The sequence below is a fragment of the Hippichthys cyanospilos genome, chromosome 18, assembly GCF_059441005.1.
Source record: "Hippichthys cyanospilos isolate Australia breed blue-spotted pipefish chromosome 18, RoL_Hcya_1.0, whole genome shotgun sequence".
Taxonomy (NCBI): domain Eukaryota; kingdom Metazoa; phylum Chordata; class Actinopteri; order Syngnathiformes; family Syngnathidae; genus Hippichthys; species Hippichthys cyanospilos.
In genome coordinates, this window is record NC_142386.1 from 10340204 (window position 1) to 10360662 (window position 20459).

Below are 20459 nucleotides of genomic sequence, written 5' to 3' on the forward strand. Positions count from 1 at the left end.
ATTGTGAGTCTGACGGCTGGGATAGGCACTGGCCTGCAACCCCAGTGATGATAAGCGGCAAATGAAAATGGATGGATGGAGAAACATTGATGGAATTATTTGGTAAAATGCTAATAACTCGTGGTGGTAGGCGGCATTCGATGTTTATAGCATTAGATTACAGTTCAATGTTTGATGGCGCTTTTAAATAAAGCACTGTATTGTTTACTTTTGTGTTTGAATTCTTCCGTAAACACATTCCTTTTATCCTGACACAGCAGTCCAACCAGGTATTGCCAGTGTGTGTAATCAGTCAATAGCTCATTGACTCGTTTATATTGATTCTCATTAAACTGCGGGTTAACAAATGAAAGTAACTGTAAAAATGCACAGTGGATGTTGTTTCTTGACTTGTGTTTTGACTAGTGTGTATCTCCTGGACACTTCTTGACCTCACCCTCCTTGCCATCACCCCTATCCTTTCACCCTATTAGGTTGACCATTCATGCTGAATGCCCCATGCACCTGGAGGATTTCCCCATGGATGCGCACGCCTGTCCCCTGAAATTTGGAAGCTGTAAGTAACACAAACAGCAAATAAAACTTTAAATGGTGTTATTTTGTAAAAAAATTACAGTCAATCATCAGTCTTTTATGATCCTCGAAATGACTTTGTTATATATGTTTCAAAAGGATATGTAAAAAATAATAAAAACCAGCAGGAATAAAAGAAAGACGTACCGTATTCTTAGACTTTCAGTAAAAGAATTATCACTATCGACAAGAAATAAAGCTGCCTCAGTTGATGACTTCTAATCCATGTTTGGCGCCTACTGCTTCCCAGATGCGTACACCAACAATGAGGTGATTTACCTCTGGACTCAAGAAGACGAGCGCTCCGTTTCTGTGGCGGAGGACGGGTCCAGGCTCAACCAGTATGACCTACTGGGGCATGTTATTGGCAAAGAAACCATAAGTTCCAGTACAGGTACAATGCCAAGAGACAACAAATAATATAGATAAGCACTGTGCAAAAAATATATATATTTTTTTTTTTTTTTGGTTAGTGGCTTGAAATTTTAAAAAAAAGCATACATTTCGTCTATTATTTTTATCATCTGAACACATTAGCACGGGGGATCATTTGTGAAATCTGAGGTATGCCCCATTCAAAACAACTGTGCACATCTTCGACACAAGGATGAATTGCACTGTTGGAAAATAAATCCTACTTTCCTTGTATGATCCAAAAATCAATCCATATTTCCGTCTAATGCTGTGTGCAATTTTTCTCAGCCCTGACAGCTGCTGCAGAACAGCAAAATTATTTTTATCATGTTGGACGCTGTAAGCAGTAAAAAGCACTTTTCAATAGAATCAGGGTCCTGCTTCAAAACTCAGAACTCTGAACTAGACTTTAAACAATCAGGATCATAGATTTTTGGGCCAATCACAATCACCAATCAGCCAATTAAAAAATAACCAATGAAAGAGCCGATCACTGCATGAGGCAATATGTCTATTTAAATAACATGTTCATTTATGACATTTACTTGTGTACTGTTTATAGTGCATCAACAAAACCTTTTATATAATATTTATAAGCATTTTGGCCAGGGTTTAAAAACCTTTGCCGCACCCAAAACAGACAGACATGGCAAAAACATCAATGACCACTAGATAATATTCAAGAACTGACCAGGCATAAAGTGAAAGTTCAGTCAAGTAAAACAAAAAACAGATTGAAATATTGTACTTAATTTACTTTACGGCACCAAGTAAATACTGCAAATAAGGAATTCATGCTACAGAAAATATTATATATCACGCTCTAAAGTGAACAACCACATTAGAGCAAATAAAAGGCATAATGTTGCCCAGAACATTCATACTGCATATCGTTATCCTCGGAACGTCATTGTTCATCAAAAATGTAAAAATTACTCATTCCTATTTGAGAGGAAATATGCTCTTCGGTCTTCAGTATTTATCATTATTTTTTACCAAACAAAAAAGAAAAAAAAATTTTTTTTTAATACTACATATTGAATTCAAATTTTCTGTAGGATGTCCAAATACCAAAATTACTCACTAGCTGCAGCACTAGACTAAAGTTTAGAAAGACCTTTTAGGTGGGAGGAAAAGTTTAAATGGATTACTGTACTATTTAATTGTGTTGTGATCGAAGATTGCGGTTTCTCAGGCTGAGGTCAATAATTCAGATAATCGGTAGAGAAATTGGAGGGATGGAAGCGGAAAAGACTGCTGCTTTTAAAAAGTAAAGCTTTTTGCTGCTTGTGACTCTCAGGAGGCAAGTCACTGGGTCACAGAGCTGTGGCAGTTTTCACTCGCGCTTTGAGACCAAACTAACAATGAAAGTACTTTCTTTGCGGTGCCCTCTGGCCTGTTTTCATTGAAGCCAAAATGTGTACTTATGTGGTCAGAAACTCTACTGAGAACACTTTGTTTGAGATTATCGTTATTGTTGTGCTGTGTGGTGGTTTGAAGGTAATCTACACAAAAGTGCAAAGGCCCGTTGAAATAACAAATGTGTTGCTATGAAATGCCGACTTGAAGGCGGATGGTAAATGATTTCTTTAATAAGCATTGCGCGGGCCGAGCAAAGCGTTGAAAGAAACAAGGCTCTGAAAAAAAAGGAAGCCGGAGTTGTTAAGGGCTAAACAGGGAAATAGTGAAGTGTGAATGCTATGGCAACCGCAGTATTAATATACTTAATTGAAAATGCAGAAATGTTCCAGCATTAATGAATCAGATTGTCGGCCTGTGCTGTCCAGCTTTGTCATTTAACAGCTCCAATGATGACCTGCTATGTCTCCCTTTGTTTTTTTTTTCCCCCTCTCTCTTCTCAGGGGAATATGTAGTGATGACAACGTATTTCCATTTGAAAAGGAAAATTGGATATTTTGTGATCCAAACCTACCTTCCCTGCATCATGACAGTCATACTTTCACAGGTGTCCTTCTGGTTAAACAGAGAGTCAGTTCCTGCACGCACCGTATTCGGTAAGTGCCATTTTGTTTTTATGCGACCCAGAATGCACTAAATAATAACTGAAGTCTGAGAGGCTGATGACCGGGTGAGTATGGGGCTTTTTAAAGAGGGAGGTAAGAGCAAAACAAATGTGCAGAGATTATTTCATTTAATAGGTAGCATTGATCTCATTTGATTATGCAGGCACATCCAGCTAATCAATTTCATCTAATCGAAACATTGTCATCACTGTGCCAGACGCAAAGATTAGCTAGTCCAAGTTCTCTACTTTGAGCTATTGTGCTGCGACTAATACATTCCTGTTTATGTTGTATAAATATGCTGTATTTTTCCCAAACGCAAACAAAACTTCCAATTAATAGTTGGGGTGTCAGATTAACAGATTCGTTGTAAGCAATTAATTACAGTCATAGTTCTTTTTTTTTTTTAATTGTTAACATTATGCCTTCTGGATGCTGATTAGATTCATTGTTATGCATCAGGCATTTTGCGATTGAGATTTTGGGGGTTGGAAAACAAATGTCAATCACATCCTTGAGCGGAAACTGATTGGCTGTCAGTGTGCTCGGCATAGCCTGATAGGCTGCTTTTGTGGGTGGGAGGGCAGGGTTAGAGGCAGACACAAGACATAAAAATGGAAGAGCATGGTATAAATAATTAAAAAAAGCCCCAACGATACCTGCGATAAAAGGTAAAGTAGAGTGATATGCATTTAGTGTTTAGCCTGCCACATAAATGTAAAGCACCCAGTTATGACTCCAGCCACAGCAAACGCTGTTTAGTAAGCCATAGGAAAGTTCTTTGCCAAACTAAACTCGAGAACACCCCATTTGAGTGAGTCTGGGACGGACATGATGGATAATATTTCATTTTAATGTTAATTTGTAATTATTTTGCAACTGACAAAATAAATCATCACCATTCATCCCGATAGTCTCAATTATAGCGGTATATTATTCTTTTGATATGCCACAATAAAACAATGTGTCTAAAAAAACTGGTTGAGTGTTGTTCTCAGAATCTAAAATGAGATTAATTAATATCTGAATGATTCATCTCTAATTTTTTTCTTATGTCACGGCAGCACTAATTTACAGTCCAAAAAACAGGGTATTGATTGATAAAATAAGCAGGGGAGCTCACCACGACAGGCAACAAGCAGCAAGACATGTGGTATAGTACAATGGTCTGAAACTTAAAAAAAAAAAAAAAAATAGGGAATAAATAATACAGAATGGCAATACAAGACACACCAAGATGAGACATGAATGGCTGGAGAGAACTGACGGTTTGCCACAGGGGGACAAAGACTGACGAGAACATTCGGAGACATCACCAGCAGAACGGGCGAAGGGGAAAACAAAATCTAGTTGAACAGGAGAACAATCTTAGACAAGTAATTCTGAGTGAAGGCTGTGAGGACTTTGACTAATTGATTGGTCTCCATCAATTCTACCATATGTGGACATGTAGCATCTCTAGGCCAGTGCTCCTCAATTTTTTTATTGCCCCACTGGCTGCAATAGCTATAAATAAGATCATTATGGATTAAAATGGTTTAAGTATGCCTTGAATTGTATCCTTTTTTAAAATAATAAAGGAAAAAAGCAATATAAATCAGTGTTCAACAAATGTTTACGTTTTACAGAGTTTATACAGGTTACAGGTTAGTCTGAAACTGAAAAATAGACAAAGTGCATCAAAGTGCTTGAAATAAAAAAAAGTCAATCCTCATTGGAATTAGAAACATTTTTGACCAAATGAACCATTTGACCCTGAAAAAAACCATAAAATCAATAAATAATAATAAATGTAAATTGATCTGGAAGCAATATCGTAAAAAAGTATAAAAAAACACGGTGCTGATTATTTTCCAAATCAAATTAATATTCGATGTGATTTAGAAAAAAACTGTTGCTGATGGCAATTTAAAGTTTTTAACTCTCACACAGACTTTGACTGAGAGTGCCACTGCACCACCCGGTGCCATTAATTTGCAATTACACTTTACACACAAAAAAAACAAACAAACAAAAAAACTGAGCCCCAGGGTCATACGCCCCCCCCTAATAAAATATAAAAGTATATTGTTTTTTCTTAAGCATATTAGAGAATTAAATCACAGCATTGTTAACTTTTTACTGTATAAGCATCTAAAATGTTGGTGATACGAATGAATGATGCAAATGCAGTGTCTTCTATCTCATGTTTTGATTGTATCCTCAGGGGTCACAACTGTCCTCACCATGACGACCCTAAGCATCAGTGCCCGCAACTCCCTCCCTAAAGTTGCCTATGCCACAGCCATGGACTGGTTCATGGCAGTGTGCTATGCCTTTGTCTTCTCGGCTTTGATTGAGTTTGCCACAGTCAACTACTTCACCAAGCGCAGCTGGGCGTGGGATGGGAAAAAAGAGGGCATGGAAGTCAGGGTGAGTGATTACCGTTTGATTTTTGCACATACATTTGATGACTATGAACAAAATCACAGAATTTAGTTCGCTCTCCTCTCTGGATCCACTCATTATTTCCGTCTCGACTCCTCCCCATCGTTTACCTTCATGTTTTTGTTGAAAACACTCCAAGAGCTGCTAAGAATGTTGTAACATTACACTGGTGGATGAGCAAGGGTAAATTGGAAAGTCTGAGCTATCCCTTGAAGTAACCCAGACTACTCTGTAAAGGAGTTTTTATTTATTCATTAACAGCCAAATGGAACAAGGACACTAGGGCGGAACAGGGAGAGCAGAAACAGAGGTAAACTCCCAAAGATACTAGCCCCAATTTAGGGTGGCAGCATATGTTCAAGGCCCATTTTAGTCAGTGTAAACCCATTCTGTCAAGATGAGACAGCATCTTGCAGTACAGAATGCTCATTAAAAAAAAAAAAAAAAAAAACACGGTACACTGACTAAAAAAGTGAGAGTGCATTTAAATGAATCCCTGGAGGCCAATATTAGTTTCACACACAGATTTGTCAATAGTTTGCATTTTTTGTGTGTTTATGAGAAGGGAAGACCAGAAAAAATTGGATCAGCACAAGAAAGTTGAAATATAGAGCTGGAGACCATTTTGCTGGAAATATTGCTTTTATGCTTCAGCTGATTTAGGATGGAATGGAAAAGCTATAATGTGGATGCAAAAAGATAAATCTAAATATGTTTCAACTCAATGCAATACTCTTTAACATACTGGCCTCACTTTTGTTGAGCTTCATATAATGTATTATTGCCTTGAATAGGGGAAAATATAAAAAACTAGCATGGGACCACTAGGCAGCTGTAATTTCCTGTAGCATGAATGACACCGGAGTGTCTTATGTACATACGCCACCTGCAATGCAGAAATTGTTTCTGTAAAGCCGCGATCATTTGAATCAGACGTGTGGGGTGAGAAAATCATAAAACATGCAGGATACCGGCCCTCAAGGACTGGAATATATATATATATATACACAGTGGGCCCCCGGGTTACGAACTTAATCCGTTCAGCGGCTACGCTCGTATCTCGAATTGCTCGTATAGCGGGCAATCCAAACCCATGTTAATTCGTGAATGCGTGCAACGCGCGCAGAAGCCTTAAATTAAACATCACGTTGTGTACATAAAATGATATCGAGTGACATAATCTACTATACAGTTGCATTAATTAACAAATTCAAAGGAAAAATGACTTTTACCTTTGAAAAGACGTGACTTGAGCTGAGATAAGCAGAAGTCAACACAGTAAAGAAGATATGCTATTGGTCTTACAGTGTCACAGTAACTTTTTCAGTCAGGGTTTTCTCTACTTCCTTCCATCCCAACCAGCTGTGCCATCAAGCTAGATAAAGGCGTTCGGCCAATAGCATATCGGCACTTCTGTGATTGACGTGTGACGCCGGCCAATAGCATCTCCGTGAGTGAGACCGGGTGACCTTAATCGACCAATAGCATATTGGCGTCTCCTTGACTGACTGATACTTATTGGCACGTTTTTTTTAAACGGTTGGAATGTATTGACATCTTATTGATTAAAACACGTTTAAACTTGTGACGATTCTTTGTACTGCAATCGGCAAACTTAATTTCATGTAGCTGTTTTTCCCGACGTGAATTGAGATGGGTGGTGGTGGAGGGGAGGGTTTGTGTGTGCTGTATTAACAAGGCACCACAATTGTAATTTGCTCGAACACCAATTTACTGTTCGGTTCAGCTCACAGTATTGCAACAGTGGCGCTGCCTCAAAGCACGTCGGGAAATCGCTCCACTAACATTACTAGCAGATACGTCAAGCATCTACTAGATGGTACCGTAATATCACCCGGAATAGAGAATAGATGAACGCTCGGACTCAACGCGGCGACGTAGGTATGCTATTGTTCTTACAGTGTTACAGTAACTCTTTCAGTCAGGGTGCAAATCACGGAGATACTAAAACATCATCCTCTTTATTTCTTCCTTTACCGCTGCTAGTAATTTTAGAAGCTATGTCTAACAGATAAAGTTTGCAAAGTCTTCAAAACATTCCGTTTTTCACTAATTTTCTCTCCTTCCTTCCATCCTGTCCCATCAAGCTAGATAAAGGCGTTCGGCCAATAGCATATCGGCATTTCTGTGATTGACGTGTGACGCCGGCCAATAGCATCTCCGTGAGTGAGACCGGGTGACCTTAATCGACCAATAGCATATTGGCGTCTCCTTGACTGACTGATAATTATTCACACTTTTTTTTTAAATGGTTGGAATGTATTGACAATTAATTTAAAAAAAAAACACACATTTAAACCAATGACAATTCTTTGTCCTGCAATCGGCACATTTAATTTCATGTCAGCTGTTTTTCCCTTTAGCTGTACAAACACTACACTTAAATGGTAATTATATTTAGACACCGTGAGTGAGACAGTCAGTGTGACGTTGTAAGACCAATAGCGTTCACGTTACCGCCACAAGTATCTGTCGATGATTTTGGATGACGCAACTGTTGAATTTGTTGACGCAGTTAAGCGAGAACATTTCTACATACTCAATGGCTGGATTGTCGGAATGCTCGTAAGGCGAGAGGTTTGTTCGTAAGCGGAGGACTAAAATCTCCCTGATCCACGCTCGTAAGGCGAATTGTTCGTAAATCAGGGTGCTCGTAAGCCGGGGGCCGACTGTATATATATACATACACAATGCTCTCGTTTGCCTGCATCCCTGCATCCTAACTGAATCATTTTTGACAGGGATGACACTTTCAAATCCTCCATCAAACGCATCATTTTTTGACATCAAAATATGAATCATTGTCCATCTACTTTTTTACTCATCAAAACTTTACCACTTACGAACATTTTTGATAACTTCGTCCATCATGTTTGTCTTGATCTCAACGAAAAGAAGAGAAAAAAAGGAACAGAGTGTTGTCCAATCCAATGCTGCAACTAGTAGGTTGTGTCTTGGCCTTGTTTCTGGGAGTAATTTCAAAATAAAAGCGTAGCAATGCCATTTGTTTCATACATTACTTGATATCTTAGTATTACTTAGTATTCCATTTCGTAACATGAAAAAAAACGTAAACCAGGGACGCCGTAAACCGGGGGCCCGCTGTAATTGGCACCATTGTTCCAATACTTTTGAAGGGGAGTGTATTTCTTCCCCCACTAAGATGCTAACGTCATTTTTCTAACCCCATCAGTTTAGACTCAGTTTTTGTTGGATTGTCATTTGGTGATATGAGACGTTAGCAAGAGGCAAAATCATTTTGGAGTTCATATGAATGAAGCAGAGATAAATAACGGGGGAGTGGAGAGATGTTTCTTGTTTTCTTTCTTATGCTCTGTCTCAATGGCACAAGTCTGTGCACTCGTGGCTGAGAATGGTGTTGTCATGATAAACTAAAACAGGGTCACAGCGGTAGACATGGTACACTTGTCTTTAATGCCCCAACAAGAATAAACTACTGGAAAGCAAAATGCTCCGACGATGGATTTTTTTTTCTCTTCTCTAAAAAAGTACAAATAAACAAGAGAAGGGGGCCTCTAAGGGGAAAAAAAAAATACCATCCTCAGTCATCAGAAGTGGAGTTTCAGCCAAGGGAACCAAATGATGACTTCATTTCCCGCAGGCTCTTTCTTTTTTAGGTCTGATATGGTGAGCCGTAGCGGAGTCAGCGTGTACTCATTTACTTTGGAGGTTACACGGCTTCTGCGGCATGTAATTCCCTCTGGGTCGCTAAACAATCTGTTTAACCAACGGGCTAATTAGCTCACCTCAAGCCAGCTGACGGTGTAATATGGCAAGATGGAAGTATGTGAATTCTTTGTTCAAAAAGCAGCTCGGTATTCATCAGAGTTGAAGGAGCATTTGGCCGTTGTGCATTGGGGATGTCAACTTGAAGCTAGTCTCACTTTTACGCCTTGGGATGTCGCAAGGCTGAGGAAGACACCGATGCTTGTGACTGCTTCAGTGAGTTGGCGGCAAACGTTATTTCACCCAATCCTTTTTTGCTACGCATCCTTCTCTATACTGCCATTCTACAGGAATAACCTTGACATTATAATACACGGTATCCACAAAAAGTGAAAGCAGAAGAAATTGTAATGTGTCTGTCTCCTTTGCGGTTCAAACGGTTTCAATTGTTGTAATTTATCTCTTATTTAGTTCAACCTTAATGTACTTGTTGGGGTTAAAAACAGGGCATGTTCTTAAATATAACATTCATATCAACTTAGCTTTAAGGCCTTGCTCTGTGCAGTCATACTAGATCTATACAGGGAATACATTTATTAAAACTGCAATTCTATTATCATTCGTCCAATACTTAATTTAAAGTAAAAAAAAAAAAAAATCAAAAGTAGCCAAGCAATTAACTCATTCAATGCCAATGACGACTATAGACATTAAAAAACTAATAATAATAATAATAATAATAATAAATTACTGGGCTGCCAGTCAATAAATTAACTTATCGATTCCTACCTCAGTAAAAACATATTTTTTTACGTCTATAGTCATTAATGACATTGAATGAGTTCATTAAATGGGCTACACTACAGTATAAATGTTTCCACAATATGTAACTTTATTAGGGCTGCAACTACTAGTTGTTAGCTTTGGATTCATCTGTTGATTATTTTGTCGATTTTTCAAATTATTTCCCTGAATATTAATTTCCACTCCTTAATTCAAAAACAGAACATTTCCTCTAATTGACGGAGGACAAAACAAAAGCAAACATTTTTTCTCTGTTCTTTTATTAAATAAATAAATTACTAGTTTGGATCTGTGAACTGTCAGAAAATAGGCTTAAAAAGTAATTGTTTACCCACTCTAACTTTAAATAACTGTTTTCCAAAGTCCGTAAATATATTATTTTGATTTAAAACAATGATTACAAATCAATTATTAAGAAAATATTTACTATTTAGAGGCTGAAATTCTGAGGATTTGTACAATTTTAAATGAGGAAGCGATTACCAAAAACAATAATCAAATTACTTTAATAATCAGTTAGTTGTTTTGATAAACCCTTATTTTTTATGCCATAAAAAGCTTTATTTTGATGCATAAATAAGAGCCATAGTAGGAGTTTTTGATGTTTTACTTGAACAGAAATGATAAACATGACTTGATAAAAACAAAAAAAAACAACAAAAAACAAGTTAGTTATAAAACAAAAAATGTCACGGAGCTACCAGAGTTCCAATAGCCTAAAATATCCCAAATTAATGGCACAATTCACACTTGTGCACAAATACTTGAGGCTATCAAAATTGTCAACACGTCATCTCCAAACATAAAGAAGGTCAGACTATCTCAGGGCTCAGTCTTAACATGTCTGCACAAATAGTTTTGAACATCTTGACATTAAGTGACACAACCTCCCCGAGGATACCTAGTCACACCCCAAAAAAGTATTTAAGTATCTTTGTCTGAAAATATGGATCTACCAATTTAATTTAATATACTTTATAAATTGAGCCGATGACTATGGTGCTTTTTAGAAGCAAAAAAAAAAAAAAGGACTGTCTGGCTTGTCTGCTAGTTTATTGAGCAAAAAACATTCCTACTGCCATAGACTTTCAGTTATCTTCGATTAGGGTCATATACTGTAGCCATTAGGTTTGCTGCTGAGTAAGCCATCTATGCGATACAAAAAAAGACACTGCGGTGCTTTTAGGTGTAACAGAGTCAATGTCATGGAAAAGACCTTGGTTATCTAGAGGCCATTGATGTGACTTTTGTCTTCTTGTACAAATTGACTTGTTAGACACCTCTAGGCCTCCTCACTCTATTGCAGTGCCTCTCATGTTTTTAAACCCAAGCCCCCCCCAAGAAAGAGAAAACATTTCATGCCCTCCTACTCCCCACAGAGACTAAAAATAAAATAATTATAAATAAAAATTGTATAAGAGTACTTAAATTTTTATCCATTTAACATTAACAAAAGAAAAAGCAATATAAATCGATTTTCAGCAAATGTTAACTTTACTTTTTACAGGGTTTATACAGGTTACAGATTATTCTGCAACATAAAAAAATAACTTCAAGTGCGCATCAAACTGCATCAAGGTGCCTGAAATAAAAAAACAGTCAACCCTTATTTAAACTAGAAAGGACTGAGCAATTTGATGTTCAAAAAAAAATAATGTAAATCAATAAATAATAAATGTAAATTAATAGGAAATTAACCCAGGAGCAATCTCACAAATATTTAAACCTAAAAAAAAAAAAAAAAAAAAAAAGATTTTGTCTTTTTTCGAAGTCACATCAATCAATAATGTGATTTTTTTTTTTTTTAAATGTTGACAGCAGTAAAAAAGTTTCTCCCTTCGCACATTTTGACAAAGAGAAGGGACACTACTCCACCTGGTGTCATGAATGTGCAATGACACTTCTCGTGGCGAAAGCAAAGCCTGTTTTCCATTGCATCAAATGGCTTTATTGTATTAAACATTATTGCAGTAGAAAATGGAGCGTGAAAAAAAAGTCTGTTCAAAGTTATTGTGATGGCTACTGCTGATAGTATTGTTAACAGCCATTTGCCACAGTAGAGTTTAGAACGGTAAATCCCATACTGTGGATGTCAATAGCTGTGTCAACTATGTAAATAACATGGCCTCTTCCCAGTGGGACAGTAATTAATACAACAATAAAGAAAAACATGACACATTAAGCTGAGGACATAAAGAAGACTTCCAGCATTGTTAATTACATCAAGCAATTTTCTGTCGACCAATAAACTCGCCGCATTGCATAAAGTGCCTTACTCAGAGTACCCGCCACTTAGTACCCCAATAGAAATGTGAGCCACTTTCATTTTATTTTTAGTTTTTCATTATCAAGCACAGTAAAATCAATCAAGCAATTTTATATTGTTTATAGACTATACTACAGTTTTTGTTGCGACCGAACATGGTGAGAGAGGGTGTGGACCCAGAAGCGGGGAGGCAGACGGATGGGAAGTGCTTGAAAATCTTAATTTAATACAAATGTGAAAAAAATAAATAAATAAACAAAGTTGAAGGCTGCAATAAAATAAACGTCGTCACAAGGAAGATGAAGAACGAGTAGCTACACAGACATACGACAACTTGACAGTGACAATGACCCCACAAGAGCTGAAAGAAAACAGGAAACTAAATACACTAAAAACTAATGAGATAACAAGGATCATCTGAACAAGAAACAATTGGAAGAGGGAGTTGATTGGCCAACACGAGGACAGGTGGGCGCAATCAAACTGACAAGACACTGATATGAGGGGAAGAGAAACAGAACAACTCAGAACTTGAAAAGACAAATCAAAGGACGTAAGATTACCATTTACAAAGAAATTACCTGAAATTACTTATCACGATTTGTACTTTACAACGGAGAAAAAAAAACTTTTTTTTTCCCTATTATTATTGCTCCATTATTCTTGATCTTTTTCACCACGGTGTTATCAAGAGAAATGATTTTGCTAGCTTACTTGTAAATAGTCGATTTTTATCTTTGCGTGTTACGAAAAGCCCTATAAATATAAACAAAAAAATATATTATCAGCAAATGTCATTTTTGGGGACCACATAAGAATGGACTGCAGGCCACAAATGGCCCCCGGCCATAGGTTGGATATTCTTAAAATAAAAAAACTTTAGAATTTTTTTTTTTAATATGAAAATTTGATTTTAGTTTTTCATGGCAGCAAAACAACGGCTGCATTGTGCATTTCACATTATATTTTCGAGTCCACACCAATAACAAGTGTTGAGTCTAAACTGTCACGGGGGAGTACGGCGGTTGAGGAGGCCGGCATGGTTGCAGAGGAGGAGGACCCAAAAGCAGGGGAGCGTCGGGACAGGGGGTTGATTAAATCCATTTATTTATAAACGAACGGAACAAAAGCGAGAAAAACAGGACGGCAAAAAACTCGAACTAAGGGCGCAGGCAGGCTGGCAAAACAGAAAGCAAAACACTATGGACAGGCTGGCAGGAAAACACGGAGCTGAGGGACTCGGGGCAAGACGGGACTACGAGACAATACGATAGAGACAATATGACATGACGTGACAGAGACAATGATCCGACACGGGCTGTAACAGACACTAGGCTTAAATACATTCACAAACTAATCAAACTAACACATGGCAGCTGGGCAGGGACAACAGGCAAAGGGAGCAGATTGGAGGACACGAGGCGCAGGTAACAGACAGGTGGACTAAATCAAAACTAACGCAGGCAGACGCGACAGGGGCAGAAACCGGAACTATAAACGTAAACAGAAACAGAACCCCTCAAAATAAACCCACCACCCAACAAACCATGACACTAAACCAAACATTCAGTGATGAAACTGCATAAAGACATCCACCATGAAGCAATCAGCAACGGAAACAGGGGACATTAGTTATGCTAATTAAAAAGATGGAGTGAAGGGAGTGGGAAGGAAGGAAAGTCAAATGAAGCTGAAAAAGTAGAGCAAAAATTTAAGCTGCGGCCTCAAAGTAGACATAAAAATAGGGAGCACTGTAACACCAACATATCCTCGATTTTCGTTTACAAAAGGCAAGCATGGGGAGGAAAGTTGTGAGTTTAATGGCCGCCTAGTTTGGTGGTACATTAGTTTCTCTATTTCGGTTGCCATCTGTTATAGTTAGAACACACATACTATACTGACAAATTTATTACATGCTATTAACATTAAATAGTTGCATAAAAAAGGGGCTATAATCCTACATAGCAGTAGTAATGCATCATTACCCGTGCATTCCACACCTGCCACGTTATAAATATTTTATATTTAGTACATACTTGTAAAGAAAGATGTAAATATTCTGATTAGGTGGAATAATTCATTCAGCACTCCATGCAGTGAATTATAGTAAAACACAAATCAATTCAAGGTCGCCGTTTGACCTCCAATTGATTCAATAATAAAATCAATGGTTACCATCCGAGCCCTACCCGTTGCCATTGCACAGTATTAACTGTACAGGAATGTTTTAAGGTATGTAACCTTTTGTGGTTTAAAACCAGTTTACTAGCATTAAGAGTTCATGTGGAAAACAAAACATTTAAACAGGCAATGATGAAAGTGTAATGCCTCATTGAGTAACATTAAAGGATGTCAAACCCAATATTTTGTCGACCTCTGAGTGACCTTTTTGCCAGCTCTTGTTGACTGAAAATGACATCACAGTTGCTCAGGGCTCAGCTTGTCAGCATCACATGAGCAAATTCAGAAATAAGTTGAGCTGTGAGCAACTGTGTTGTCATTTTCAGTCAACAACAAGTGGCAAAAATGAATGGATTTTCCTGCTTACTCCGCAAACACAATATTAATCAGAATCGAAAGTGGGGGTACAAAGCACGTTTCATAAAGAAAACATTTGAGCCGTGAGAAACCGCGATGGCGTTTTTAGTCGACAACACTTCGCAAAATGGCCGCCTGTTGAGATGGATAAAAATGGAGCAAGTTGCTGCTCAATTTCATATTTCACAAATGCAATATTAATAATAATGCCTTGTTTCTGCTTGTGTATTAAACATATTGTCTAAATTATTGGCTGTAATAAACTTACCACTGGTAATTGCACAATGATGTATGTATGGATAGATTAATAGATAGATGGACAGTGTTATCGTTTGTGTTAAAATGTTCTAATTATGTTCGGGAGACATTAATAGTGCACAATTATTATTTTTCTGTGATTTCTGTGTTCACACAAAATGCATGTGTTACACTTGACTCTTTTGAACAAAGGTACAATTGCCTTGAGAGGGAATTAAATTCAGTTAGGGCTGACATTTTCTTAATGTTAAGGCACAAAAAAGACGATCCTCAATTGAAAATCTCGTGAGTGTGAGTTGCAAGGACATTTTGACTCTCACATGCACACACACACATAAGGGGGTTCGTCTATCATAGTGGGGACATCCCATTACCCTCATGCATTTCCTAGGCCCTAACCCTAACCTTAACTACCTAATATTTACCCTAAGCTCAACCAAAATCCAATCCAAACCTAAACTCTCAAAATCAAGTCTTGACGCTCAAAAAGATGTCTGAACGTGTGAGGTTCACCAAAATGCTCCCCACAAGTGCAGGAGGTCCCCGCAAAGACAGTAAAAGCTGAGATTCGGTCCTCGACGTGTAGCAAAAACCAAGGGCAAACACACGAGGGTGACTTTCTATCACAGTGGAGACATCCCACTGTCATAATGCATTTCCTAGCCCCTAACAGATTGCCTAACCCTCACCCTGCAGGAGGTCCCCACAAAAGAAGTAAAACCTATATTTTGGTCCCCACCATGCAGCAAAAACCGACAGCATCCCACACACATATTACAGAAAAGTAAAACTTGCACTGTGATCAATCTTGCTGCCCTACTTGTTCTCCCACACTGACTGTGTGCACGGCCTGTTTTTAGGCTGCCAGGATTATGAAATCATCTTATGCTAAGGTTTTGTAAAACTGTGCAAATTCAGCATGACATTCTGAAGCTTTCTTTCAGCAGAGACTGCTAATGTTTTTTTTTTTCTGTAGGAGTACAAAGAAGTCAGCTTCTATCATATAGTCATATAGCCTGTGCCATGTTTGTTTTTATCGTGACTTATTTGCCTGAAGAAGCCCAGCTGCTTTCATTGATTTGTCTGACATGACTAGGGGCATTGTTTTTTTTTCCTTTTTTTTCCAATTGCGCTCTATGCCGCAGCTGATGGCAATATCACACGCCAGCCAACACACATGTTTTTTTTTTTTTTTTTTTTCTAATTTCAGCCTTTTTTCAAACATCTCACAGATTAATATTATGGTTATGATCTCTTTTTTTCTGCAATCAAACTTTGTCCGATGCAGATTTCAGTGACAATCGTGTAAAATGTACAAGCTAGACTTGATGAATAGAGCATGTAAATTGGGTAATTTTTTTAATTGGTAAACTTTTTTTCTTTTCTACTTTTCTTTTCAGGAACCGTTTCAGGCTAACATGGCCAGGATTAACGATATGGTTAGGCTTTTGTTTTGCTATTGTGTGTGTCGTGTCTCGTGGTGTTGCTTCTATTTCCTCTTTATGAGTTCAAATGGAAGTATTGTGGAGTCTGCTGCCTTTTCTCCTGACAACTTTCGCTGCCTTCTCTTCTTTTCAGAGAAGAGAATCTGCAACTCTCTCCAAAAAGGCAAACAACACTTTCAACATTGTTGGAACAACCTACGCCATCAACGTAGCAAAAGACCAAGGTTTAACAACCATTTCTAAGAGCGCCGGTACCGGGGCGTCGGCCAAACACTCCTATCTCCATAAAATGGACGATCCCTACACAGAAGCCAAGAAGTCTTACAACCGAGTCAGCAAAGTGGACAAGATTTCACGCATCATTTTCCCTATCCTCTTCTTCATCTTCAACTTGGGTTACTGGGCCACATATGTCAACAGAAAGCCCGCCATCATAGAGGCAAACAACCTCAACTGAATTTGAGCAAAAGTCATTCTTGAATGGGTTTAACTATGAAGGATAGACAGGTGTGCTGGAAGCCATGAACATCTTTATGTAAATGTGTGGACGCGTGTGTGTGTGTGTGTCAGCGCATGTGCCTGTGCATACATGGACAGTGGTACCGAACTTTCAACTACCCTTAATTTGGAATATTTAGATTCCTCGGCGTTGCGAGGGAAAGTTTCAGGCCACGCCCATAAAATGCCCCATTCAACAAAACTACAGTCCTCACAGTAATTACAGTTCAAAAAAATGTTTATTTACTTACATTATATTTTATTGATGTATTATACATACAATATAGTGTGCGATACTATAATATTGCACAAGAAAAGTTCTTTGAAGGTCTGAAATGGATTGGTCACTGAAATAAATTTTGATGAGGGGAATTGCTTTCGAATATGAATAAATTGAACTATAAGCTTGGTCACAGAACAACAACAAATTGTAAGTTAAGGTACCACTTAATGTATGTACAGAAACACATAAAACATATATTATATACATATATACATATGCTATGTACCATATTTTCCGGACTATAAGCCGCAGCAGCAAACATTAGAGCAAAATAAAAACAAAAAAAAACATCAGTCATAACATCAGATATTTACGCAGAAAGATGGTATCTGGAAGTTTTTTTTTTCTTTTTCTTTTAATGCCTGCCAACTGCCACATCCTCTCTTCAACGGACTGAACCTGCCTACATGTTTAGTCCCAACATATTCATAGAAAATGGATGGAAGGATATTTTCAAGATAACGCCAACAGAATACTGCAGAGTTAAATAGCACTCCAAACTCGAAATCAATACTTAGGTAGCATCTTCTTCTGTCTCCCTTTGTTTAATTGCTAGAGTATTTTAGTGAACATATGAACATATTACTTGAATAACCTCCATTCTGTCTGTAGTTTGGAATCAAATGTTTTTAAAAAGGAAAAACAAGTTGATACAAACACATTGCACATGATTCATAAAGACAATCATAAATACAATCATATATACTGTATACATACATCAAATTTACATGTCACAAACCTTTATACAAGATTATTCAATTTAGACATAATTATTTAGATTTTGAATAATATATTTTTAAAACTCTTTTGAGCACAGCTAATGATTCACATCTTTTTTGTTCAGTTTCATAGTTGTTCCATAAATTGACACCTTGAATAGATACAAACATTTGCTCCTGCTGGCTAGCAAAAGAAAGAAAGAAAAAAAACCTGCAGATAGGTCACACTGGACTACAAGCCGCAAGGCTCAAATCATGTGGAAAATGTCCCGGCTTATAGTCCATAAAATATGGTATGTATTCATACATATAAATATATATGCTATAAATATTCATATGTGGGTATGTGTGTGTGTGTGTGTACATAGAATAGAGACATATATACTGTATATACAGTACATATATACATATATATTTACTGTGTATATATTAGGGCTGTCAAATTTAAAAGCAGTATTATTGGAGATGAAGTTCAATTTGATAAAGCTTTAAAAAAAAATCAAAATTTAGAGGAGATTCAAAGGTGCAAAGAGACCAAGAAAAAAAATGACTGTATTGAGTGAGATTTGTTATGTGATAGTTTTTGGTTTTTTTTTTGTTTGTTTTTTTTTACAAGGTTTGTTGAAAATCGCTGTTAGGGTTCAAAAGTTTGGGGAAAATATTTGACTAATTGAAAAATATTTCTCGATCGACAGCACTTGTATATATAAATATACATATATATATATATATATATATATATATATATATATATATATATATATATATATATATATATATATATATAGATATATATATATATATATATATAGATATATATATATATATATATATATATATATATAGATATATATATATATATAGATATATATATATATATATATATATATATATATATATATATATAGATAGATAGATATATATATATATATATATATATATATATAGATAGATAGATATATAGATATAGATATGTGTGTGTGTGTGTGTGCGTGCATGTGTGTATTTGTTTAATCTCATTAAATCCAATAGAAGAGCTGCCTTTACAAAGATAACGCCGCACCAGAAGCAGTGACTATCAATGTCGTTGCATGTGTAAGATTACAGTGCATCATACTCAAATTGTTTAAATATATTTTCTCCAACGCATATAACAAGGTGTCAGTACGATGTAGTTGGCACCAAAGCAAACTAAGATTCTCAAGATGGTGGTGTGTTCTTTATCTCTTTGACAGCGTCAATTAAAATTGAACAGATTACCTTCAAAAAACATAAAGGCTTAAAGTATGTTTTTTATTGTCATTCTGTGATTACTGTAGTTTGTTAGCATCTTTATGCAAAACCTATACAAAATGACGTCAAGGAAGCAAAATGTTGATGCTGGCCAGTTTTATTACAGTACAGTACAGTACTGAGACAATAGTGACTCAATATGTCATTCGTCTCGGCGTCAGAGCCCTTCATTTGCAGTATTGTACAGAATTGTTACGACAAGAAACACATGTTGTTTTTCAAGTAGACGTCTTCACTCGTGGCATGCCAATAAGTACTGTACACATTGTCCACGTAATCAAAATCAAAGTCATAAGGTTCAAAGGTTTGTTCCAACTTGCCTGCTAGGTAAGAGGCATGGTTCTAATACCTGCCATAGTATCACATATTATTACCATTAAGCAAGAGTCACCATTCTAACCTACCAGAAATTAGCATGCGAACTAATATTTGAGCATACTTCTAGATATCTTTGTAAAGGCAGCATTTTTGTGAGTGTGTTCTTGTGTTTGTGTTATATTTTGCTAGTTCATAAAGACGGAAAGCAAATGCTCACATTAGACTACCTTTTGGGGAGAATATCGCAAATTTCGGACTATAAGGCGCACCTGATTATAAGCCGCAATAACAAAAATTTAACAGAAAATCTATTTTTGTCACTTACAAGCCACAGGTTGTAACATTAGATATTTATGCAGAAAGATGGCACATAGAGATTTCTTAAATTTTGTTTTTTATTGAAAACGTTTTATTTTCAAACTGCCTGTTTACAGCAACATCATGCCTTCAACACAGACTGCATGTTTAGAAATAAGAGCTGCACCAACAAAACTTAAACACAGATTGAACATACCTGCCAGTTTTGAAATAAGAGCAGCACCAACATATTTTCAACATAACACCGACATACACGGATTGTTAGAATACCGCATCAACATAAGAGTAACACGCCTGTTTTGAAAGCCTGCCAGAAGTTACTAGGCACTATCATCTTCCTCTTCACCTTCTGCACTCAATCCAGTCACAATTCACGCTGACGTCACAGCTGGTACTGAGTTTGTATTCTTAACGGCTGCTTTCACAGAATCCGGTGAAGATTGCCACCTGGTGGCTTTAAAAAAAACTTCAGCTACGCCACTCTGGACTAAAAGCCGCAAGGTTCACAGCTTGAGGAAAAAAAGTGGCTTATTGTCCGAAATTTATGGTACTTGTAGTATCACAATGCCCTCT

At 37.0% G+C, this 20459-nt stretch overlaps 1 protein-coding gene across 1 annotated transcript in view; it reads left to right on the forward strand.

The window, feature by feature from the left end:
• Positions 1-17152, forward strand: part of gabra3 (gamma-aminobutyric acid type A receptor subunit alpha3) — a 79352-nt gene extending 62200 nt beyond the window's left edge. The window contains exons 6-11 of the mRNA XM_088440408.1: positions 474-556; positions 824-967; positions 2850-3002; positions 5218-5423; positions 16413-16451; positions 16591-17152. Of these exons, the coding sequence (XP_088296534.1) occupies positions 474-556; positions 824-967; positions 2850-3002; positions 5218-5423; positions 16413-16451; positions 16591-16914 (949 nt within the window). The 3' untranslated portion in view covers positions 16915-17152. The remainder of the gene's footprint in view (positions 1-473; positions 557-823; positions 968-2849; positions 3003-5217; positions 5424-16412; positions 16452-16590) is intronic.
• The last annotated feature ends 3307 nt before the right edge of the window (positions 17153-20459 follow it).